Source organism: Passer montanus, unplaced genomic scaffold, assembly GCF_014805655.1.
Source record: "Passer montanus isolate IOZ18808 unplaced genomic scaffold, ASM1480565v1 scaffold44, whole genome shotgun sequence".
Lineage (NCBI taxonomy): Eukaryota > Metazoa > Chordata > Aves > Passeriformes > Passeridae > Passer > Passer montanus.
In genome coordinates, this window is record NW_024369262.1 from 2332819 (window position 1) to 2357727 (window position 24909).

Here is a 24909-nt window from a genome sequence, read left to right on the forward strand (position 1 = left end):
CGCCGCGCCGCCCCCTGGCGGCCGGGAGGACCCACAGCAGCACCGAGACCTCCCCGCCCCTCCAAAAATCCCCAAAACCCCAAAATCCCCAAAACAAAGGAGGCGGAGGCGAGAGGCTATGTCTAGTATTTTATTAGATTTCGTTTCCAATATGCCTGTATTGGAAGATTTAGGAGACAAAAAAGGCACAAACTCACATTTAAAGAAACGACGAGATAATCTAACCCATTCTACAAAGTGTGTGTGTGTGTGTCGCCAAAGGAAAGAGCGCGGAGAACCCGTGGGGACGTGGCGGGGAACCCAGAGGGATACGAGGGGCGAGCAGCCCTGTCAGCAAACCAGCCTGAGGCAGGCTGGGGCGAGGGGGCTGCCCCTGGACCCCCAAAGCCACCCGGCGTGGATGGGAGTGGCGATCCCAGCGCATCCAGCCCCTCGGGGGAGCCGATCCCGCCGGGAGCCGCCACGTCCCGGGGCTCTCGGCCAAGCTGATGGAAGATACGGCACGGGAACGCTGCGAGATCTTTGCTATGCTCACTAGCAGGAACCAAGCGTCGAGACTGAAGGGTCTTTACAGGATTTGTCTATCCAAAGGCTGAGGGATGCTTTCACTTCGGATCAAATCGGAAGGACAGAAAACAAAGGGCAGGGAGGAGAGGGGGAGTATTCAGGCTGAAGGTCCTGTAGTTTCACCCCCCCCTCCCTCCAAGTTTTTCCACTAATCAGGAAAGCTTTGTGTAAAAGCTCTTACTCTGAAATCAGAGGATCAAAAAAGGATTGCAATGGTGGAATGTTACAATCTGCTTCCACGGCGATTAGTGTCATCAGATGGAAAAAGCCTCTTGGATAACACAGACTGAAAGAACAAGTGTGCTATGTGTATTCTCAGGTTGCCCTCAAGTGTAAGAATCCCTCAAAACGTTACCAACAAACATGAACTGAAGTCAGTGCATAAATTCTCTGTTAAAAATACTTCAAACTGAAAGAACTCTAACTGGGGCCTACACTCCTAGAATACTTCAGGAACAGCTGTACAACATGTCACGAAACATCCTGGTCCCAAATAGCCTCAAAGATTAAAATTTAGTTTCTTTAGCTATTTTACAATAAACGTGTTTTACTTCTGCCTGGTGAGATTGCTAAAACCCCTCAAACCCCACCCCAACCCCGCAGAACTGTCTGAGGTCACTGAGAAGAGCCTGCCAGAGTTACTGGTACAATTCAGAGCTTATTGCACTTAGACATGAGTAAGGCAAAATAACAAACTAAAAATAAAGGGATAAACTGCCCCCTCCCCAGAAACCAATGCCATCCTCTCCCTGCAGAGCATTCCCATCTTCCCTCACACTGAAAACAGCTCTGATCCCAGCACAGCCTCGTTCAGCAGGGCATGGGATCATTTCAGGATCTCCTGCTTGCAGGAGTGGGAAGGGCTGGAGGAGTCAGAGTATTACAGAATGCTGAAAAGACTCCTCAAAAGTGGTGATACACCCACGACTGTTTGGCATTCAGGGTTTCATGTTAGTGCTGCCAAACACAGAAGTGGAAAATAAAGTTATTACTACTAGGGGAGGGAAAAAAAATCAAACATTGGGCCTTAGGGATAAGCAAAGTAGTAGGATTTTTTTCCCTCATATGTATTGAAGAAAGCAGCATTTCCTTGATTCTGTTCTGCTGAGTTGATTGTCTAAAGCTGATATCAACATAAGGATAATTACAGTAAATATCTAAGTTCATTAAATAACGAGAGCTCTTTACATTAACAGTATCCTCTATGATTTATAATAACCAACAGATATCCTAGCAAACTGCAGGTCTTTATAAGTAGCTTTTCTTACAGCACAAAAGGAGATATTTCAGTCTTGCAATGGGAAGAATATTATTGCTGAGCAGAACCACGGCCCCAGGCACCTGCCTGTAACCAGATGCCAACACCTCCCTTGCACACCAGCCTTTGCAACATCCCAATTTGTCCAGGGAGAATCACACTGTTATTATTAGTCAAAAGCATTCCAGCTTTATAAGTTATAAAGGGAAGTCTTAATTAAAGAACCAGGAAGTTGCAACATGTGTCAAGAAAGATTCTGTAAGCCTGACACGCACAGCTGGAGGACAACAGAGCTACATGGGCCAGAGACCCCTACAATGGAAAACCAACAGGTAAGTGCTGAATGCCCCAGCACAGGGCCTGACTGCAGCTTCTGGACAGTCTTTAATTCATGTTTGTTAAGACAGAACAAAGTTATGCCCTACAGAAGCCACAAACCTCAACTCATCACAAACCAAGAACTCTCTGGCTGCTCCTCGTGTTGTACTCAGGTTACCTGCCATTAAATATCTCCCTCTGGGAGCAAGGGTGAGAGCAGAACATTTCATGGAAGAGTTTTGCACTTTTAAATATGGACTACTTCCCTCTCCAAGCAGACATTCAAAGAATGGTGAAGGGCTGGGCAGAAACAAAGGTGGCAGTTTATCCCACTTGGAAAAAAAAAAACAAAACAAAAAAATTCTAAGTCACCACATCACAAGACTATTTGAGCTAAAAATGTCACTTGGAAATCAAACAGGGCCACATGGAAATTGGTCTGAACACAATGAAAAAAAGAGGAGGGAGGAGTTGTAAATACAGTGATCTCTAAGTCACACGGCCCCGAGGAGGAGGGAACTCCTTGGGATGCACGTGCTAACATTGGAGTGCTTAGTACCAGACTGTCTATTTGCTCACAATATTAAGGGGCATCTAGAATTAGCTATGGGAGGTTTAAAATCGCCTGCCAGTTGGACAGAGAAAGGCTTGATCCAGAGATGGTCCGTCAGTCAAGGGTGTGGATTCCCTGGGCCTTCCTGATGACTGTCTTGCAAACTGAAACAAAGAGACAACAGGGAAATGTTTCAGGATGGCTTTGGGAGAGCAGTGTGCCAAGGGAGGTGTCAGACAACCTTGAGAGAGCAAATGTGAGTCACTCTGTCACCAGGCAGACAATGCACGGTGACACTGCAGCACTGATCCGCAGGAAACGGGACAGAGGAAAATCAAGTGGTTGATTTTCAAGTGGCATTCAAAAACTGAAGTATTTCTATCAAAAGACACTCCCCACTTACCACCAAACAACCAGCAGATAACAGAGGGCAAACAGCAGTAAACAGTGAGTCCTCCAGGAGGATGTGGTTCTGCCCCACCCTGTTCCTTCCAAGGATAACTGGGATGGCATTTTACTGCCCTAATAATCTGTTCTTCCCACCATAAATGGACAATCCCTTCTTTCTCCTTGCTTTCTTACCTCTCTAATACTGTACAACATTTTTGCAGTGTCTAAGAAAAATTTGACAAAACCAGCCCCCAAACTGATGACATATTTAACAGAACAGAAAGAAAACAAGTCAAGAACTTTAAAATGGTTTCTTCTTCATTGCTGCTTCTCCTGCAATGCCCAAGTGTTACTCCAAGCCTTGGCCCATTAGTAGATACTACTAACAAGCAATGGAAAAAATAAATTCCTCACAAAATGCTTGGAATGCTCAATTTCCAACTGTATTCTAAGTATCTGCATGTCTAACTTACTTTTTTGAGACTGACAAAAGTTTCTCTGCAAGTCATGGAAAGTAACATATGCATTACAGAAATAATAGCAGTAAACTACAGAATATTCTAACACATTTTTCTTACACTTTTCACTCAGCCTTTTCTTTAGAATAGTTCTGAAATGAGGCAGTAAACCTCGCTCATCAACCTGTCAGTGAAATGGGTTCACTATAAACCAATCAATAGCACAGATTTGCCTGTCAGAAGCTATGAAGGGGATCATTTCTCACACAAATGTTGGGGGTTTTAAACCAAATAGAGCAATACAGATTTTTGTCAAATCTCTTGATACCTACAGTGCACAAGGAAGGAGTCACATTAGTCATCTGCAGCCGACATTCCTTTCACTGGATCTTTTTCTCTCATCTGAAAGAGGAAAGAAGTGTTCAAGTACATGTGTTATCTCAAAGTTTATCAGTATGGAACACCCCCTGTGTGTAAGACATCGATTGTATCTCAGCACCTCAAATCAGTGGTTGTGAAATGCACATGCAGCATCATTTCTGGTTAAGCTGTGGGTTGGCAGCAGATTTGGAACCATTATCCAAAGGGCAAGAGTGTACATGAAACCATAATGAAATATCCTGAGGCATGAAGGGAGAGAAGGGTGCAGGGCAGGACACAAAGCACAGAACAAGGTTCTCATTATTACCAAACTTGTGTTTCTCAGAGCAAGAATTTGTTACATACCCCCACTACCTGCTTATGGTATTTAAGAGCTAAAAACCCTTTTACTCAACAGGTTTCTGGTAACTAATGAGGACAAAATCGACCATTCAGCTTTGAGTAAAAGCAAACAGAAGATATTGAGGCAGTAAATGAATCATTGCCACTCAGCCCCTCATTACCTGTGGTTCAATACATTTATTGGCTCAACAACAAACAGAAGCAGAATTCCATAATGATTAGGAGGAGATGCCAGCACGATGGACTCATGGCCAATCATTCCAAGCACACACAGCATGACCTAAATAGCAGGAGCACAATTCACACCATGCCCTGACAGTGCAGCAGCCTTTCCTCCCTGAAGAGAAGCAGTTTCTCACACATCCCACACCTGCCCTGCTTTGCCACTGACCTCATCCAGCTGTCTCTTGGTCTCCTCCTCCATCCTACGGATGTCCTCCATAGTCAGATCAACCCACTTATCAAGCCAGCAAAAGAGCTGCCGGTGGAAGTTTGTGAAGAGCCTCTTTTCTTGCTGCAAAAGGAGGAATAAAACACAAACCAGCTTAGTCACAGGGCAATTACCATGGAGCTCACAGCATTGTAACAATTTTCAGAGATGTGTGGAATCGGCTCCCTCGCCCACCTTTCCATCTAGCTGCCACAATTGGAAACTGGAGATAGCTGATTTTTATTCTTTTATCAGAATATCTAATCTAGAGCCTTGAATCCCCAGAGAAATGGCTTTTTTTTTCCCTCCAAACCTAGACAGCAGTCTGCACGCTGCACTGAAAGAATTAGTGAATTTCCTTTGATTTGACAGTATTGTTCTGACTGAATAAAGTGCTCCAAGTTGGGTTTACTTAGAGCACTAAAGTTGGTCTAGAAGTGCAGAAAAAAGGAGAAACAGGTATTTTTTAAATCCTTAACTTGCTAAAAACTAGAAGTTAGAAAATGTAAAGGGCTGACATGCACCTATCTTATTTTTTTTTTCTTTTGAAGTGACCTAAAAAATGCCTAAACTTGTTTTTCACAGCTGAAAACCTTTCAGCTGAGGTGACTAATGTGCACAAACTACTCCAGGTTTGGAGCAATTTACTTCCATTTCATAAGAGATAAACTAGGCAAAATCATTATATTAGACAGGGATATATAATGCCTCTTGGAAAGACCTCATTAAGGACACTTCAGTTTTACCAATTATGGTTTGATATCTCACCAAAAGCAGCTTGAATACTTTGATGCAAACCTGCAGATACTCATAAATAGAAAGAGTTTGAAGACACTGCTTTATTCAGAGCTTTTTTCAGAGGTATTTGAAATCCTGCAGCACCATGGTCATTCCCCCTTGGAGCTGCCTTTAGATTGTATCACCAGACAATTGCTTTTGCAGAAGCAGCTCTGTGGTTTATCAATATTAAGCACTGAGAAGTCTCTGTGATCTGAAGGCATAGGAGTTTTATGAACACAGCACTGCCTGGAACCACACACAACCATTCCCAGGTGTAGCTTCCTGCTGCAGCTCATGGGTTATAGACTCTGCCACAAAAAAGCTCTTTTCAAGATACCATTTATGTTTTAATTTAATAAAGTTTCCCATCATCTGCTTATTTTTAACACAGGTTTTTCAAGCAGCAGACTAGGAGAGGAAAGTGTGGCTAGAGCTCTAGGACTTGGCAGAAAGATCCTCAGCAGCAAACTGAACACAGCTTTAACTGAGTGCAGAATTTCAGGCAGAGGCATTGCCTGTACAGCAGGTGGGTGATGAAATGTGTCCCATTGCCACATCTCTCCCCAACACAGAACTCACCTTCTGTATAAAGTTCTCCACTTTATTTTGCAGACCCCACCACTTGAACTTGACTGTTACCAGCTTGTAAGCACACATGTATGGACAATCTGACTGCTTCCCCAGGTCCTTCTGCAAAGACACAAAGATACTCACATTAAGCCTGCAGCCAGGAAAGCAGCTCCTTCAGTCCTAACTATGAAGTCTTCCCACAATTCCCCACAATCCTCTTACATTGTTACACCTTTCTTTTATTTTATTGACAAGGTTTGTCACACCTTTGCTCACCCTTTTTCAAGGCATGATGAAACTAGACCCTGGTCTCCTTCAGAGGTGGCTTTCCCTCCATTCTGAGAACAGACTATTCCTTCCTCTCCTCTGCTGTCCACTCTTTCTTCCATTAAAATTATGTCTTTCAGCATCTTCACTGTTATACCACGGCTACTTTGCTTCCTTAAAAGTCTCTTGATAAAGTCCCTACCTAAAACATTTTGGAATTAGATTATATCATCTGAGTCATGCTTATAAAGTCTTAAAGAAAACTCTTAAAGCACAAGGTTTCCTATTTCCCATTACAGGAGCCATAACCACTCTTCCCAAATGAATCATATCAACCTCAGCTTCTGACAAGTTTGCCTGCTAGGAGTCAGACCTGCACACCAGTAGCTCCCCAAATCCCACACACTTTAAAAGGGTCCCTTTTAAAGACTGGGATTATATCTGCACTTTAATGCCGTCAGATTCCAAGAATTTCAGTGAAAGGTTACACACTGCTGGTCATTACTCAGCTATCTCATTCTTGAATTCTCTTGGGTGAACCCTTGGGCTGAGCACCAGACAGCTCTAGAGATTTCCTGGAAATCATTCTCTTTGTACCAAGCTCTTTTAATTTCTTTTAAAATCAGAACAGATTCAGGATTGAGTTCTGCATTTCCTTCTGCAGAAGGGATTCCAGTGTTTTCCAGATGTATCTTTGGCCCCAAACCCTAGTATCTGTCCCAATACAGTTCCTGAATTCATCAGTACAAACCTTCCAGTTGGGACCTAGAGGCCCACGTCCAGTCTTGACAGATTTAAACCTTGCTGGATCTTCTTCTGCCTTGTAATCCTGTTGGACAGACACAAAGATTAAACACAAATTATCCTACTGTTTTCCAGCTGTTCTCTCACACAAAGGATTTATTTTCCTGGCCCAAGACTGACCTCTGCCTTATCAAGAGCTACTGTTTTCAGACCTCAACTTTAGGTCAGACACTCTCCAAGGAAATGTATCTCCCCACTGTGTGGTGTCCTAGACCTATGAAGAAGTGGTAACGAACTGATATGACCTTTGTAAGGCTATCAGAAGTTCTGTAGGATATGTTTCCTGTAACCACTTGTTCTCTGGGAGCTAAACACTGCTGTTACAGAAAGCAGCTGTGCTATCTAGGATTTTTCACAGCACTGTATCAGTGTGATGCTCACATGTTGCTCACTAGAACAAAAATACAGTCACACTCACTGCACTACCATGAAAATGGTATCAAATACTGTTTGAGAGTCAGGAAACTCAACCAACATTCCATTTTTATACAGTTGATTTTTCTTCCCAGTAAAGAAACACCCCTTTCTCTCTCACAGTAACTGGAGTGATCCTTAAAACCAAGTATTGGCTACATCATTTCCAGATACACTTGTGAAGCCTTAGGTCAGCATCAAAAAGAGGGAAGTTTAGGAGAGATCCTGTATGGAAAGGGGAGTGCCATTTCCTGCTATTCAAGCACTTCAGTCAGCTGCACTGCTGGAGAAATACTGTTACATGCACAGGCAACACATTTTACAGGCAGTGCTGACAGTTTTTAAAAGCTTTTCCTCTGGCTTGCATGAGCAGTTTTAAGGAAGGCCTTTCCTCCTCTGTCCATCCTCCCACTTGTCCTGCTGCCTGTGACCATCCCTGGAAGTGCAGTTTGTCCATGACCCCCCCTTTTTACCACAAGGCCTCTCCCCCAGGGAGCTGCTACCCACCTACCATACCTTGGGGAGTACTTGGCTCCTGTCAGCAATGTCTATATAAATGGCTTCTACACTCTTCCATACCTCTGGCTCCAGTTTATGCACCTGCAGGGAAAAAAAACATCACCCAAGGAGCTGCTTCAGTGATAGAACATTGCCAGCCTAAGAAAATATAAAGCCAGATGGAAATGCAGACAGCCAGTGCTCCCCTTCCCACCCACAGAGAGGTAAACACACAGTGGGAGAGTTTCTAAAGAAGCAAAGGTGCTCACACAGAACAAGTGTTTGGGGGTCAATTTTATTCAGTTCATGTGAGAAGCCAAGAGAAGGGAGTCTGCCTTGGTAGTGAGACAAACATTTGAAATGCAGGAACATGGTGAATAGACAGCTCCACACAGCACTTCTCTAACCCAACACAAAAAGCAGCACTGTGACATTAAAGAGATGAGTAAAACACATGACACAAGTACTCACATTCTCTTGTGTTCCAAGATCTGATTTATGCCAGGTTTCAATTTTGATCAGGAAGTCATCCTTCATATACTCATTCTGTCATCAAAATAAAGCTTCTTGTTATTCTAGGATATATAACTATATAAGACAAATATATAATTTGTCTTCTTATTACGCAGATAAGCATTAGGAGAGTCAACTCAAAGAACGGAGTAATTCAAAGAATTAACTTTCCATTTGACTGGGGTCCAACTTAGGGAATTTCAGAATTATTTGTAACCAGATCATTGCTTTCAGCAAAATTGATTGATCATTAATTACTTAGGATTAAATAAACCACAAGCTGTTCACAAAAAAACATCACAAATTCTATTGTTTTAGTGAAACATTTGGAGTTTATAAACAGCTTTTTCTTGAAAGGACAATATCTGCCACTCTATTTAGAGTTTAGAAGGGGTAACATAAGTTAGCTAGGCAGAAACTGTCTTTCCACAGAGATTATTGATCTAGCACTGAGTACATATTTTGATTCAACTTTTCACATTAATAACAATATTAAACTGATGTGCTGAGAGCTTTTGATGCTGAAAGGGAAGGGACAAGAAGTACAGTTCTGCCAAGTAAGCAAAAAACTTTCCATTTCTCACTATTACTGTGAGTGGCAAAGGACTCCCAAAGGTAACCTTATCCTCCCTCAGGGCAGCAGAAACAAAAGCACAAGCCAGTGAAACACTCAGCATGTAGAAAGGAAATATCAAATTCAGAAGAGATTAATCAAGGAGACAGCATGGCAGGAGCTGACTGGCTTTTACTCAGTTTAGCCAAGCAAGGGCTTGTTCCCATTTGTAAAGCTGAGCTTTGCTGAGCACAGACAGATCTCTGTCCATGGTCACACGGACACACCACACTTGGTAAGGGCAGTTAATCTACCCAGAACACTTCATTTCAGTCATTATTCCACAGATTATCAGTAAAAGCAATACTTACTGTAATAACTGGTCCAAGAAATCAACACATGGAAAGAAAGAGACACAGTACTTTAGTGAGGAAAGACTGTACAGCAACCACTGCCCTCCTCCCACTCTCAGCAAATAGGGACAGCTCCAGCTTCCCAGGTACCTCTGAGGGAAAAGACATGGAAGTTGATAAAACCCAGCTAACTTCACCCCCTTCTCCTCTGGAAATTCTCAGAGAAACCCAGAGGAGCAGCAATTAATTATGCACTGCCACTTGTGCTCCCTGGCCTGCAGCCAGCTGGATGAGAAGATGGAATAAGTATGTTCAGCTGACAGCTTTTTACCAATCCTCTCTCAGCTTGCAGATAAGGAGCCTCTCCACAGTTCCAAAGGAAACCCATGCTGGATTTCAGGCCAGAGCAGCCCTGCCTGGAGTAACCAGACCCTCTGCATCTGTGCTGCTCGTGGTAACTGAGCTCCCTGGACACCAAGACTCAATTATTCAACACAGAAAAGCAATTAAAGATCCTGTAACAGTCAGCATCTGCTCTACCTGAGTGATTCTACTCAAGCAGGAGGAAGTCTGAAGCTGGAGGTGAAGTTCTCTGGTCTGTTCTGAAGTCTAACATAAGGGCTTGATTAAGGAACAATTTGGTTTTAGAAGTATTGTAACAATTTTTGAGTTTCCAAGCCAGCATCCTGCAGACAGTTCCACCCCACATCACCTATCATGCACATCCAGCTGCCTTAATTACCCACTGCTGGGCTTGGACTGTTCCAAACCCCTGGCACGTGAAAATTGCTTTTTACAGCAATTTTACAGAAAGCCAATTATTTAGACTGGCATGTTGGGCTGGAGGGAGAGAACAAGAAAGCAGAGCTGAGGCTAATTTTTCAAATGCTGAACTTCATCTCAAAGAACATTTCATTATTTCTGCAAGAAGGAAGTGGGGTTTCTTTCCTGCTAGTCCAACAAAATACTGAATAAACCAGCAATAATTATAAACCAGGGCCTTCCCACTTTGCCATGACTGTGTGCTGTGACTTTGCAGCTGCCTCAAAACAAGTTCCTTCACCTCCTTAACTTCTTCCCTGTGGGGAGGACTCCTCATTTGTAAAGAAACAAATTAATCTCTTCAGAAATGTCCACTGAAATTTCAATGCTCAGCTTGCTACAAATTAGGACCTGCTTCTTGAGGCATTACAGCAGCAACTCCTACATGTTTCAAGTGCAGTTATAACTTCTCAGTTTCTTGACATTTGGCCACAGGCCATGGTTACACTCAGAGTGGAACACACATCAAATTGCTTTTCTAAAAACATTTAAGCAACATTAATATTTAAGTCAGACTGCAGAGAAGGACACTGTTCCCCTTGGCACCAGCCCACAGGTACAACTATTAGACAATCCTCACTTCATTTTTATTGCAGAAGTTGTGAAACCATACAATAACAACAACCTCACTTACTTTTTATACTCTCAAAGGAACTAAGCAAGGCTTCCATTCAAAGTACATAAAAACAACACATAACAGCACAAAGAAGTGTGCAGAACTGCAGAAAGTTATAAGCTAGGCATTTAAATTCCCTCAATCTCTAGCACTACTTTGATAATGGCCCATAATATGTATATTAATTGAACTTCTCAGAGGACATATAGGGAAATGGAAGAAGGATGCAGTCATATAATTAAAAAAATACCACAAGGCACAATTAAGTAAAAGCACTGGTTTATTCCAGTTTAGAAGGCTCTGTGAACAAGCAAGCTGTGCTCCAGGGACAGCACAGCAACACCATCTCAGACAGGAGGGCACGGGCAGAAGCACCAGCAGCTCCTACACTCAGGTTTAGCTCCTGCTGGGTTCCTGGCTCTGAAATTGCAGATTCTAGTGAGAGAATTCTAGTGAGAGGGCTGAAAGCCTGGCTGCTCTGAGCCAGCACAGCATCTTCTGCTGCCCAAGGATTCACAGCAGGGCATCCAAGTCTCCCCACATCTGACCAAAACACCCGAGAGCACCCAAAGGAAAATGGTCAAAATGCAGCCCCACAACACATCCATGGGTCCCCATATTCAAGAGTTCCCTCTCACATCCAAGGGTTTCCACATCCATAGGCTCTCACATCCAAGGGCTCTCCCCTCCTGCCCAATCCCAGCCAAAGGAAGGTTTCAGCAACTTTTCCAAGCTCCCTTGCTTCATGTCAGGCTGGCAGATTCTCTAAACAGATTTATCAGCCTCCGCATCAAAACTGCCTTCTGCTCCAACCCCCACAACAAAGCACTTTTTATCTCATATTATGTTGCTGTTTATTACAGTTGAGTTCTTTTTTTTTCTTTTTATCATTACTAGCATATCAAAATCTGAAATTTCTTTGATTGTGTTGAAAAGTCTTGTACTTGATTTTAGTATCCTGTTCTTCAGTGGAATTTTATTAGTGTGTAACTGAAGGATAAGCAGCTTAGGAACAACAAAAGAAGTAACTCCATACCTTTGTTTCAGAAATTGGTGGAGAAGGGAAAGAGGAGGTGGAGGATACAGCCAGGCATTTAAATCAGCTCAGTGGGCTTAACATGGAAATAAACTAGACATTTACTAACTAATTTAAGTAACATGCAGAAAGAAAAGTGCATAAAGCTTAGAAAGGTTGTGAACAACTTTGTTTTCACATCTTCTGTGAGATATTAAAAATTTATTCTAAAGCTGATGGCAGTATCTGAATTTTGTGTTTGAAATATCCATTCCACTAGACTGCTGCATGTAATTTCACAGACTGAAGTAACACTATCCTCTCCCACTGCAGAGCTTTTTCCTTCTTTTAAAACACTTCATTTAAAATTCACTTAAGTAAATTGTAAAAAAGGGGGGTTTTATATATTGAGTTTCAAGAACAGTTGGAATTTTTAAGTGTTTCGTTCCCATAGCAACTGTACCACTACCAACTAGCAGCAAATATGTCCTTCAGAGATACAAACAGCACAAAATGCTGCCAAAAACACTACATAAGTTTGGAGGCAAAGTCAAATTTTCATTTTACAGCAGTAAATACCAGAGAAGCTGCAGTGGTTAAACACTTGCTGGTAACTTCAGTAAGGAAATACTAACCACTCCTGTAGAAAACAGGTTTGACATTATTCCAGCACTTCACACAGCTCCAGAGCCCCAGCCCTGCCTTTACAGATGGATTCACTTCATCTGCAGCACCCTCTGTTCAACCCTCACTGAGCTCAGATCCTGCAAGTGAGCAAACACCCATCACTGAACACTTGTTCCCCTCACCTGCACTAAGCAAGAGGCACCTGAGATCTGCCCTGTTCCCCTCTTGCACCTTCCACCTTTTCCCACCTGGCTATGCTGCACTGGAGCACATAAAATCACCCCTCACGTATTTATTTCATCTGTGTTACACAGCTATTCCGTCAGGAAGACTAACAGATATTTCTTGGTCTGTTCTTTCCCTCTCATAAAGGAAAGTCACCCATTAGCAGCACATCAGACAGGGGCAGTTCTTTTAACTCCTCAGCACTGTATTTTGCTTTTCCTGACCACACAAAGGGCTTAGAGAATAGAAATACAAGATCTGAGAGCTGAACCAGTTTCTCTATTGGTTGCATCTTTCCTTATACCCCCCCCACACACCTTTTGTCCCCCCTGAAAACAAAAAAGAAGAATCCAGAGTCCTTCCTCAGGCACTCACCAGTTCTGCAGTAGGGATAGGCATTCCATGCTTTTTCATGTATATTCAGAGCTCCTTCAGGGGCCAGCATTCTCACAAATGTTGGCACTTTGCTGCAGAATTTAGAAATAGGAAGAAAAGCATTGATAAGGACTACATGGAATGAGAACTGAGACAGGCAGGACATCACCTGGCATGCAAACACTTTGCACAGTTCAGGAATTGGTAGGGCTCTCCCCAAACCCATTATGATGTTTTCCAGAAATGCTAAATCAGACATGTTAAAATAAATCTTCTTTACATAATGAAAGATAAAACAAATAAAAATAAAAAAAGAGGCTGAAAGCAGGCTGAAATCTAGGAGATATTTTGTTCTTTAGCCAAATTCAAGTATGAAAATACTGGGTGGCAGGATCAGACTTGCTCTGAAAAGCTCAAAGCCAGATTTTCTTGGGACAACAGCCACGTTTACAGGGGAGGGTGGGTGTCCCAGTGATGCTCCCAGCCAGGTGCTGTATGCTCCTGCCTTCTGCATCTTTCAGCCTTTATATAATCTGGGATTTACAGCTGCTGCAATCCCTCTGGTTCCTGTTGCCCAGCTCTGGGAATGAACTGGTTCCCATACCTCTGTAAGTGGTAGATCTTGTGTGTGTACTGCCCACGCTCTCCATCCCTCTCGTAGGGTTCGTTCACCAGGACTTCCACTCCTTCACCTCCACCAGTTTCATTTTTACTGGCTTCTGCCACAGAATACAGCTGCCCCACTTGATACTAGAGAAGTTAAAGACACATTATTACCATGGCTATAATTCAGCTGAAGTAATAACTTTGCCAGAAGAAGCCAAGGACAAATTTATTACCCAGGGAGAGGGCAGAGAAAAGGACATCCACTGGTATGGGCAGATAAGCAGCTCATTTAATTTCATTTGAAATAGAAAGCTTGAGTGGTAGTTAGGAGGAAAGCACTGCCAATAAAACATCTTTAACCCTTCCATCTCAAGCTCCAAACCAACACAGAATCAGGAGAAAGCATGAAAGATGAAAGGAGCATCAGAAAGTAAGAAAACACAGATGACCTCAGGGATGCTGTAGCAAAATCCACTGGGTTTCACTCTTTTTGAGTGACACACAGATGTCCCCACAAAACTGAGAATAAGGCACTGCCAGTCCTGAATCAATAAGCAGGCAGTGCTGCATCCAGAAGAGTCCCAAAGAAATTCACATCAAGCTTATTTACAAAATGCAGGGTAAGGGAGAAGGGAGGGAAAAACTTCATAAGGGAGACAGAAGATAAAGGGTGCTTGCACCACCTGATTTAAGTGCTCCAAGAAACAAACTTGTTAAATATGCACAGCTTAGGAGCCCTGAGGGTCAAAGATGAGCATCCCCCATGTGCAGTTCAAACAACTGAAGTAAAGAGGGTATTTTCATTCTGAAAACTTCATCTAATGAAATAATTGAGCCAATGTTCCAAATGACCAGTTGACCTATGCACTGCTCCCACTAATATTTTTCCTATTATCTTTGGTTTGGGTTGTGTTGTTTTTCCTCTGTATCAGACTTCCTCTTAGGCACAAGCTTAAACCACTCCCAGGGAGAGCACAGAATTTCAACATACAGTAAAATTCTTACCCTAAAATAATTTCTCAGTCTCCTACAGACATTCACTTGGCAGCATTATTTCCCAGGAATCACTTGAAGTACTTGATACTACACCATTTATTTCATAAGAGGCATTCACAAATGTTTCCCAGGGCAGAACAGAGGAAAAACCAAAAATAAACAAAAAAGAACATTCTCCTCTGCAGAAGATGTAAAGATGAATACACTCTTGCCTCTTGTAGCTGAAAAAGGGGGTGCAGAGCTCAAAAGAAACATGATCAAATGAAGAAAATTCACACAGGTCTCTCTGAGGCAAAGTTAGATGAGCAAAGTTTGAGGATGAAGAAGCTAAACCACTGACTTAAAAGGAAGAGTTCTAACTTAGGAGAGTTAAGTCTTCAGAACTCTTAATTGAGCAAAACAACAACTGTTGCCAAAGGCAACAGTACAGGGACACAATCTGAAAGGGTAAACCACAAAGTGTTTGGCACCAGAAGTGCAATGATTAAAAAAAAAAAAAATCAACCACCAAAACCTTCCAAAAATTCCATAACATAACTACAAAGCAATGCACCACTGTTCAGGCCATCTTCCTTTTCCACAGCATAAGGCTCTGCATCAGAAACAGGAATAGCACTTCTGAAAGGCTGCCTGGAAAAGTGGAATACTGCTCAGAGCTGAGAACCCAGAAATACTTCACTGGGCTGGAACATCTTCTGCAATGAAGGAAGATTTCTACAGTCGTTAAATTTTGTTGTCACAGCATCCAAAATAACAACAGTACCCAAAGCTCTCTGGTATTTTGTGCCATCTGGTGCCAACAAAGGCCTGCTGGAAGAATAGATGGAAGCCAGAGTAACAAGGTTAGGGGTCCTGGCCTCAGCTCATGTGGGGCAGAACAAAAATCAGACCATTTTCAAGCTAAGAGCAGCAGCCCTGGATCTCTCCAAGAAGGTCCTGGCCCAGGTTACAGGAGCAGCCCTCACCTGGCTGGACAGTTCCTGCACTGTCACAGCAGGTTGGGTTTCAGTCTGCATTTTGGGCTGCAATACAAGTCTCTCCCTGCTGACATTTCATCCAGCACACTGCCTTCCTTATGACTCCCTACAAATGACCCACACAAAGCAGAACACTCACCTCCCTCCAGAGCAAAACATCAGAGTTGTGAAACCTTAGAAGCAAAGTTGCTTTAGCAGAGTAAGAGCCACACAAATACTCATAGAACAGAGTTTATTATGAGTTTGGTAAGCACAGGATTACAGGGGAGGACTGAATGGCTTTGACTGCTTTGCAGCAAGTCCCAGGACAGAGCTCAAGGAGCACCAACTAATTCCTCTTAGTAACAGCCTCTTATTCATTCCTTCTCCCTTTCAAATACTTGGATCAAAGTTCAGACACTAAGAAGATAAACCCCTGGGTTAAACATCTTCACTATTTAAACTTCCCTGTTATTTCTGAGCCTTTAATTGCATCGATAAGAGAGGAAAAGGCACAAATAAAACTGTCCCAATGAGCAAATCCCACATCCTTCTCCCTGCAAAGGTAAACAGAGAAAAAGATTTTGGCTCTAGGAAACTGGACTCCAGAGAGACCTGAGAGCACCAAAAAACTCTTTTCTCTTCTGCAGGAAGTCATCCCTCTTGCTCTGTGCCAAACACCTCTTATACAGCTGAGAGAATATCTTCATTGCACCAAATCTCCTCCAGCAGGCCTGATCTCAACACAACCATCTTCAAGAGCAGTTGTTTTCCTGAAAGCTGCTTTGAACGCAATTAATAAGATTCCTGTGTGTTTGGCAAGCTCCTTGCCATGTGAAAGGAACAAAGAGGCAGCACAGAATGTGTACACACAGCTCTAATCCATACCAGCATTTCAGTGGCAGCTGGCACAGACACCCACACGAGTCCAGGCTCCCCAAGCTGGCACCTGATGCTGGTCAGGGAACGGGAGCAAAGCCTGGCACCCAACACTCAACAAGGAGATTCCCTTTGCTCCCCACAGGGGGACAGGGGATGAACCAACACAGCAGTGCAGCTTGCAGCCTGCACTTGAGCAGGACTGTGTTTTGGCAGGGTTTCCATGTAGAAGACAGACTGCTACAGTCTAACTCCTACATGCCAGCTCTGGAGTTTTAGTCATCGCCAGGGCTTCTCTTGCACTGTTTGGTTCCCAGCTTGGCTAGCTAAGCAGCACTGAGCTCTGTGTTGATTAAGTCACAGCTCCCCAGTGCCTTCCTGATCACCAGTTTTCTCCTGAATTCCATATTATTGGTTAAGATCCATTTGCTAAGGGTGGAGACTGAACACAGAATCCCTGGTATATCACAGAACCTCCCTCAACCCTTCCATGATGTCTCAAAGTTAGAATTAATTTCATTCCCTATCTTGCATGCTGGCATCAGACTTTTGCCAACAATTTGCATGCAGAAGGTGTGAACTCTTAAGCCTTTTGAGCAAAAATCAGCCATATAAAAATGAAATCAGAACACCTCCTGTTAGCCAGAGATGTTTCATGAGCAGCTACACAGTCAGAAGCAAACAAGTCTCCAGAGCCCTATTTAAGAGTTTTGTACACAAGGAAATCCTTGAAAGCAATGAAGGTTTAACAGCTGGTTTGTAGAACAGACAGCAGTGCAGTGACCAAGTGATGCACAGATGTGTCAGCATCTTTGCACACAGGAAGGGGGATGAGGCAATAAACACAGCAGCATCATCCTCTGAGTCAACACTGGAAATAACCTTTTTTCTTAAGCACACCCAGCTACATAGGCAAAACTAAGTGAACTTTAGAACCTTCTCTGCTCAGGGAATTTGCTCCTGAAGTCTGCCCTATCACAGGAAAAACAGCAGACCTTGGAAAGGGACATCACTCATGGGACACAGTGACAATGTGCAAGTTGGGGAGAAATTTGATTTGGTCAGGTTTCTCTACAAGGCAAGCACTGGACCCAGAGTAGAGCAATACATGCCCTGAAACAGATAATCCCAGGGCACCCACACAAGGAGTTTGCCAGAGACTGACAGGTTCATCTACAGCCCAAACCCTCAGTTTTCCACACAGGCAGTTTGCACACAAGGCTCTGAACAGGCAGGGAGGGACAAGAGCACAGCCAGGGACTCGCTTTAACTGGATGAAGGCTAATCCCAGTATCAGAGAACTTAGGAAAACCCTGTGTTGGGCTCCATCCAGTCTAACCCCCTCAAAGAAACAATCTGTATGCTGCTGCCTTGGCTTTCTGTTTACACAGCTTGACACCAAGGAGCCATATCACTCCAAGGCAGGGTTCCTGCTATTCAGGAAGGTCCTTTCTGTCCATTGAGCTCGAGCAACCTGCCATTTACCCACAGCTTTCTCTAACCTGCAAGTTTGCATCCTGTGCTTACTTGATAAAGCTGATCATGTTACTCCTGCCTTTGTCAAGCTCTTGCTCTTGTGAGTGGTGCTCAGGGACAATAAAAGATCCAAACTTCCCTACTCTCATGCTTCAGGCTGACTTCTGTTAAAACTGCTGGAAACAGATTCATGCAGAAAGCATAAAAGCTACAGGGAAGGAACAAGCAACAGACACAACTTCTGGCATGAACAGCCTTGTTCTTGCACTAACACAGAACAGAGATCTAAACCTATTCCCTGATCAGAGTTCTGGGCTTTCTGTCAGCACCTGATACCTGTCACAGCAGACTGAGCCACAGGAACAAGAAACTCAGCTTAGACACTGCCTTTGTTTTACTAGCCAGTCTGATGGCTGCAGGAATGCACTACATGAAGTTCTAAACTGTGTTCTGTCAAAAGAGTGAGAGTTATAAAAGGGATGTGCTTAAAAAAGTGCTGCCATGAGCCAGCCCACCACTGTCTACGCCACAGTAGCTGCTATATTCAGAGGAAAAAAAATGAACAAGAGTGCTGTTATCACAGCTCTCCCTAAGAGGTAGAACAAGGCCTTGATCAGAGTTCACAAACCCAAGGCTTACAGCCAAGGATCACAAGGAAAAAATAAAACACATCCAGAAGGAACCTGCTGTGGAAGTGCTATAGACTCAGTCATTTCAATTTCTACCTTGTTAGTATAAAGATTAAAAAATTCAAAACACTTATATGGTTAGATTCTCTTCAAGAGAGATGTTCAATGCAGGAGGGAGGAAGGAAAGGCAAACTGAAAATCAGAGGAAACAGGAGGGAAACAGCCACTGAGTCTGCACAGCTATTCCATGGTGGTTTGGTGATGAAAATCACCCTGTCCAACAGAAACTACATCTCTTCTCTCAATTCACCTTCATCTAAACAAAAAGAAAGTCTGCTGTATGTAAGAGCTAAATAGCACAGATGTTAAAAAGTCCTTTTGCTACATGAGCCTCCTAAGTTATTCTTGATCTTTGCCTAAGAGTATAAAACAAAAGAACTCCAGCAAAACAGTTTAAAAGGTGACTTAAATCTGTACTAAAGCTTCCCCTCATGTTAAAAAAATAGAAAAGAACAATAGTGCTAATGAAAAGGAAACTGCACTTGAAAACAGCCTGACAACTCAAGATTTATAATCAGCATATCTGAAAGTATTTTGTAAGAGAGATGATTGGCACCCTCAGACTTAATACAATTATTTGGTCAAAAATGATGGTGAATGAGTAACAGCTCACAGGGGCTCCTGAAGACAGCTTGCATTTTCCAGTTTTTGTTCATGCTTTGATCACAGGTTTGTTTCCAGTCCTAAAGCAAGGAAGCAAGAAGCAAAGAACTTACCTCCTCCACAGACACGGGCAGGATAACGCGGCTGGAAGGGAAACAGAGACAGAAATTAGCAAATATCCCTGCAGCCCCAAAATTCCCACATTCCTCACAGCAATGGCTGCACAGCTCTCCTCTCCCCCCAGAATTCCAGCATCCACCCAGTACTCCTTAGGCCAAAGACTATTTATATAACAACCTCAAAGAGAACAATACATGATAGAGCATAATTGCAACCCTCTGTTAAAACTCTGTAATTCAACTGGTGATCCCTCACTGGCCTTCAAACCCACACAGCACCAACACAGTGGTGATCCCTCTCACTCCATCCTTTCAGCAATCCCATCTTATTCCTCATCAAGCTGCTGGGGAGGTTTCTGTGAGCCTCAGCAATTCTGCAGAGATCTGCAATAGCCACAAGGCACTGCACGATTTGCTCACATGTCCCAAACAGCAGCAAACAGCAGAGGAAAGGCTTTCTCAGAGCTCACTGCAAAGCTGGGTGCTGCCACTGCTTTAAAGGAGTATTTTTTTGTTATTATTGTGTTTCCTGAATGCTTCTGAGAATCAACTGACTGGACAACACAGCAAAAACTGCCTGAAGTCATACAGATTTTTGGGAAAAGGATCCATTTAAAGCTGACAGAAATAGATGCTTGTTAAGGTCTTCTCCAAAACTGGATCTGTGATTGACTTCTGCTTTCAGCAAGGATGATGTCAAACAAGGAACCAAAGCAAGAGACACACAGGAAATGGATATGGCTACCATGGGCAGAAGAATTCCCAATTATTTGGGAATTAGTCTCAAAGGAACTAGGACACAATCAGGAAAAAAGCCCTCTGTATTAATAAACTGATTATGAAAAAGCAATAGTAGTGAAAATAGAATTCTTTTTTTACACTTTATCAAAACAACAAACTGCAATAGGGGCAAAAGATTACAGATTATGCAAGATTACTTGTGACAGCAAGACTTTATGCTGACTGCAAAGTACTGCAGAAAGAACTACTGAGAACTGCAAATCAAGTTCAGTCTCAATGAAAAAAAAAAAGAATAATGCACTACAGGCACTCGTTTTCACCAAACACATGGGGTTAATGAGCCCCAAGTTAGTTATTGCCACTATCTTGTGCCTTTATGGAAAAGCAGCAGGAAACACCAGCTCAGTGGCAGTTCAAAAGTAAATCCAGTATTAGAAATGGAAACAGCACACAGACACACACACAAAAAAGACAATTATGTCACTAGACTCTCCCACATATCAATCTCTTGAATATTGTCCATAGTCCTGGTCACCTTATCTCAAAGAGGATACAGAACAAGTGAAGGAAGTTAAAAAATATTATTGGAGATGGGAAAAAGCTTCTGTGGGAGAGGAAAGCAATTCAGACTTGGGACAAAAACCAGCTAAAAGGCTCAGGTATGGAAGAGTTTTAGACATCATAAATGATGCAAAAAAAGTGAATGGAGAAGGAACAGTGACTGTTTTACAACAGAAAAATCATTAGGCAACAAATTTTAGACCAAATCACATGTGCTTCTTTACGTCACATCTACTGAAGACATGGCATTCCTTGCCAAACATAGGAAGTAAAAGCAATTTTTAAATGGGATTTGATCAATTCATGGAAATCCATCTTCCACTTGCTGGTAGGATACATTGAACTGTAATTGTTTTATTCACTGTTACATATTGTTTACTGAAAATACCTGCAGAAAGGCAAGAGGGAAGAGGATCAACACCAGTGTGGTGTGAGGGAGGATAAAAAAAAAGGAAAGGGATTTTCACAGGTAGACTTCGCCATCGAGCATGACGTTGGGTTAGTTAACTGGATAAAAGTGCAATAAAAGAGGGGCTGCATGATAAATTAAAGTGAAAGACCAAGAAAAAGGGAAGAAACAATTTCTTTGGAATGGAGTTAAAACATTTTTCTTCAGAAAGACTGGTGTAAAACATTGCAGTAAGCAAATGAAATTCCATTTAGGAAACTGGAAGACACTAAATCTGAATTATCATCTTAGAGTTAATGGAGAAACAGAAATACAAACAAGATCAATGGTTTACAGTTTGTTCAGCCCAGCAAACCAAGAGAGGGGGGGTGAAAACCAGTTACAGGTAGTCAAGTGATAAAGCAGGAGGAGGGAAGACTCCCCAAGAGGATCTGGAGGAAAAGCTTTGCAGGAGCAGCAATGGGAACAAAGATTCCTAACTTTAGGACAGAACTTGCTCAATTTATGAGAAATTATATTATGTGATCAGCCTGAAAATGGTGAGGAACATTTAAGATCCCTGTTAGATTAAAATCTGCCTCAAATGACAGCAAAGGGAAGTACAGCTGCAGGGAAGGTCAGTGGCATTATCGTCACTTCACAGGAAAGGGAAGTGAGTCTCCACACTCTGATTCTCCTCAAGGTCTTCCAAGGCAGTTTAAATCAAAATAAGCACAGCAAGCAAGACTCCATTTACAAACCCTGACACCCAAAAAATGCAAACAAATGAGCAAAATCCATGCAGGTGGTCTGCAGCACGGATGGACAGAAATGCAAGATAAGTCTCAAAGTCTGACAGGGCATCAGATGAAAGGGTTAAAGGCATCACTGCACAACCATCAGGACAAGAAGCTGTAGAGAAATGATGATACAGACTTGGCTGATAATAAAATGTGACATCAGGTTTTGTTATATTGCTCTATTTCTGCATCAGCTCCTAAAATACTTACAGGCATAATAAAACCCATCTGATTTACTAGGGAGAGTGTGACAAGGGGTCACAGAGATGGAAGAATAATCTGCTCAGATGAGATGAAGTTACAGATCATTTAGCTTTTTACCACCTATGGTAGGAAGGCAGTAATTACCTGCATGCAAACAGAACTAACATAAGTAACAGCAAAACAGCAACAGCAAAGCACTTCAAACAGCCAGCTCACACCAAAGGCAGAGGTTTCAACATGCCTTAAACAACTGCTTCCTGGAACATGAGATTTCATCAAAAACCCTCTCAAAAAGGATGCAAATTGGGCACGCACAACATCAAGAATATTTAAATATGAGCCAATACAGTGACACAACTCTGAATGTGCAACTGTCAGAGGTGGCTGGGAATCTCAGAATGTCAAAAATAAATGTTCATTTGGAAAGTCCAGCAGCAACCTTGACTGTCCTTACAGCCACATATATCTTACTAAGAGCAAAACAGAGGGAAGAAAACAAACAGTATAATGGCAACACTAAAAAGATTTAGTGACCCTTTTGAAAATACAAATGGAAAACTGTAAAAGAAAACCACTGTAGTAATTCTGGTCTTTTAACCTTTACACTTCACACCTTGTTTCTGAAGCAGGCAGTGTGAAAGACCAGTAGGATGCTGATGTGGTGAGGTAAATAATGTTGAGTAGAACGATTTTTGGAAGTGATAGTCACGAAAATGAACTGCTCGTGGTGTCAGAAATCTGATTCAAAGTACATATGTTCTCACCTTTAAAGCACAGCTCACTGATAATGAGCTTTACTGTGGTACAGGGTAAGGGATTGTGAACAGAGGCATGAAAAAGATACACGATAACCCAGCTAAGGTGCTCTAAGAGGGAAAGCAGTAAATCCACAGGAAAATACCAACAAAACAGATGTTGTAAAAGGAATTAATTATCTTTTCATGCACCTGAAACTAGCACTTTCAAGCACTTAGGCCAGGTTTCTGCCTGCCATCCAGTTTAACACTACAGAAGGTATTTTTGTGTTACAAAGAGCAGCTCTGCTGCTGATCCTAAATTCTACACTCCTATTTGGATAAAAATAGCAGGGGTTTAAGGATTGGGGAAAAAAAAAAAAAAGTTAATCAAGTTTAAAGGCAACTACAAGGATCAGTATAACCCTCAACATGGTTTTAATATTTAAATCTACACCATGGTCAATAATCTTGCAAAGTAATTCCTGTAAGGAGGACACAGTCATGTAGGTAAATGTGTCTAAGAGAAGACCTGAAAACCCACTTTATCACTGGGATCACAGGTATCCTTTGGAAGGGGAGAAAGAAGAAATAAACAGAAAGCCTCTTCCATCCGCCAAAAGAAGTTTAAAATGATGGAATGCACTTAACTTGGGAATGCACTTGAGCTAACCTTAAGAATTCAGGAAAGAACTGTGTGCAGAGTGCACACAGCTTTGAAGACACCCAGCCAAAGTGCACCGGTCCAAGAGTATATTCCACACCAGCAAGCACAGAGCTGCTGAACCAAGGACTGTGACAAGCAACGTGACTAACAGCTACACACCCTCACGCCCAGCCAGCTTCCCACCCCTCCATCCCCATCACCGGGCAGGACAACCGCAGCGGCCTCAGGGTCAGTGAAGAACACCACGGCGAGGCTTCCACACACAACAAATATTTTGGAGCCACCTCACTTCTGACATCCTCGGGAGCCCCTCCTTGGGGATCACACAGCCGATAGGCGGGAGGGGATCGAAGCCAGTCTTGACACTTGGCTGTGGAACAACGAGCGGGGGAGCTCCCTCAGGGCCCCCTCAGGGCCCTCTCAGAGCTCCCTCAGGGCTCCCTCAGAGCTCCATCAGAGCTCCCTCAGGGCTCCTTCAGGGCTCCTTCAGCGGGGCTGAGCTGGCTCCGGCCCGCGGCACCCGAGCTCCCTCAGAGCTCCCTCAGAGCTCCTTCAGGGCTCCTTCAGCGGGGCTGAGCCGGCTCCGGCCCGCGGCACCCGGGCACCGGCAACACCCGGTGCGGAGGCCGCGGGGGCTCCGGCGGCAGCCGCGGAGCCGCGGAGGGGCCGAGCGGCCCCGGTGCGCGCCGGCAGCCGCGGCCCCCGCCCCGCCGTGACCTTCATGCCGCCCCCTCCGCCGCTGCGGCCCTCACGGCGCTCCTCGCTCCTTCCCTCCCTCCCTCTCCGCGGCCGCAGTGCGGGGCCAGGCCGGGCCGCCCACCCGCGGCCGCCGCCGCGCCAGGCTCCGGGCGCGCACCGGCCCGGCTCAAGGGATGGGGGAGCTCCCCGCACTCACTATTCCTTGATGAGCACCATGGCGGCGCCGCCGCGCGCCTCCCGCCCGGGCCAGCGCCGCTGAAGGTGACAGGAGGCGCGTCCCGGAGCCGCTGCGCGGGATGGAGCGAGCCGAGCCGAGGGGCGGGGCCCGCCCGGCTGTTCCCGCCCCCCGGCCCCCTCAGGCAGCGCGCGCCTCCCTCACGGGGTTCTGCCTGGGTCGGCGCTGACGTTTTAAATTAAAACGCCTGGGTTTTTGGTGTTTGGGGTTTTTTTCTTTTTTTAGGTTCTGTCATGACGTGTAAGCTGCGCGGTGCTGTTTCAGCTTCAAGGCTGGGCTTGCCAGAGCAGTGCCGCAGTCTTCCCAGCTGTGCCGCTGGCAGGGTTCTCCTGGCAAGCGCTCGGGTTGTTCTGGATCAACTGAACAACTCACTTTAAACTACAGCTGCTTCTTTAGGTTCTGTCAAGAGGTGTAAACTGCATGGTTG

The 24909-nt window shown here is 43.8% G+C and overlaps 1 protein-coding gene across 1 annotated transcript; it reads right to left on the bottom strand.

The window, feature by feature from the left end:
- Window positions 1-115: 115 nt before the first annotated feature.
- PITPNA (phosphatidylinositol transfer protein alpha) lies at window positions 116-24571 on the bottom strand. Its single transcript, XM_039720752.1, has 12 exons — window positions 24444-24571; window positions 19448-19478; window positions 13734-13879; window positions 13130-13221; window positions 9468-9475; window positions 8502-8576; window positions 8049-8132; window positions 7066-7143; window positions 6057-6167; window positions 4659-4781; window positions 3877-3946; window positions 116-2860 (listed from the first exon to the last, which is right to left on the bottom strand). Exons 1-11 carry the CDS (start codon window positions 24461-24463, stop codon window positions 3899-3901), a joined length of 816 nt encoding a protein of 271 aa, XP_039576686.1. The 5' UTR covers window positions 24464-24571; the 3' UTR covers window positions 116-2860; window positions 3877-3898.
- Window positions 24572-24909: the final 338 nt, after the last annotated feature.

Bases quoted from the DNA above. Each gene is read 5' to 3' on its own strand.
- PITPNA (XM_039720752.1), bottom strand. From the start codon at position 24,463: ATGGTGCTCATCAAGGAATA. The intron at 13,880-19,447 runs GTAAGTTCTTTG...TAACTTCTCTAG, and splicing joins TGCCCGTGTCTGTGGAGGAG to TATCAAGTGGGGCAGCTGTA. The intron at 8,133-8,501 runs GTGAGTACTTGT...TTTTCCCTGCAG, and splicing joins ATCTTGGAACACAAGAGAAT to GTGCATAAACTGGAGCCAGA.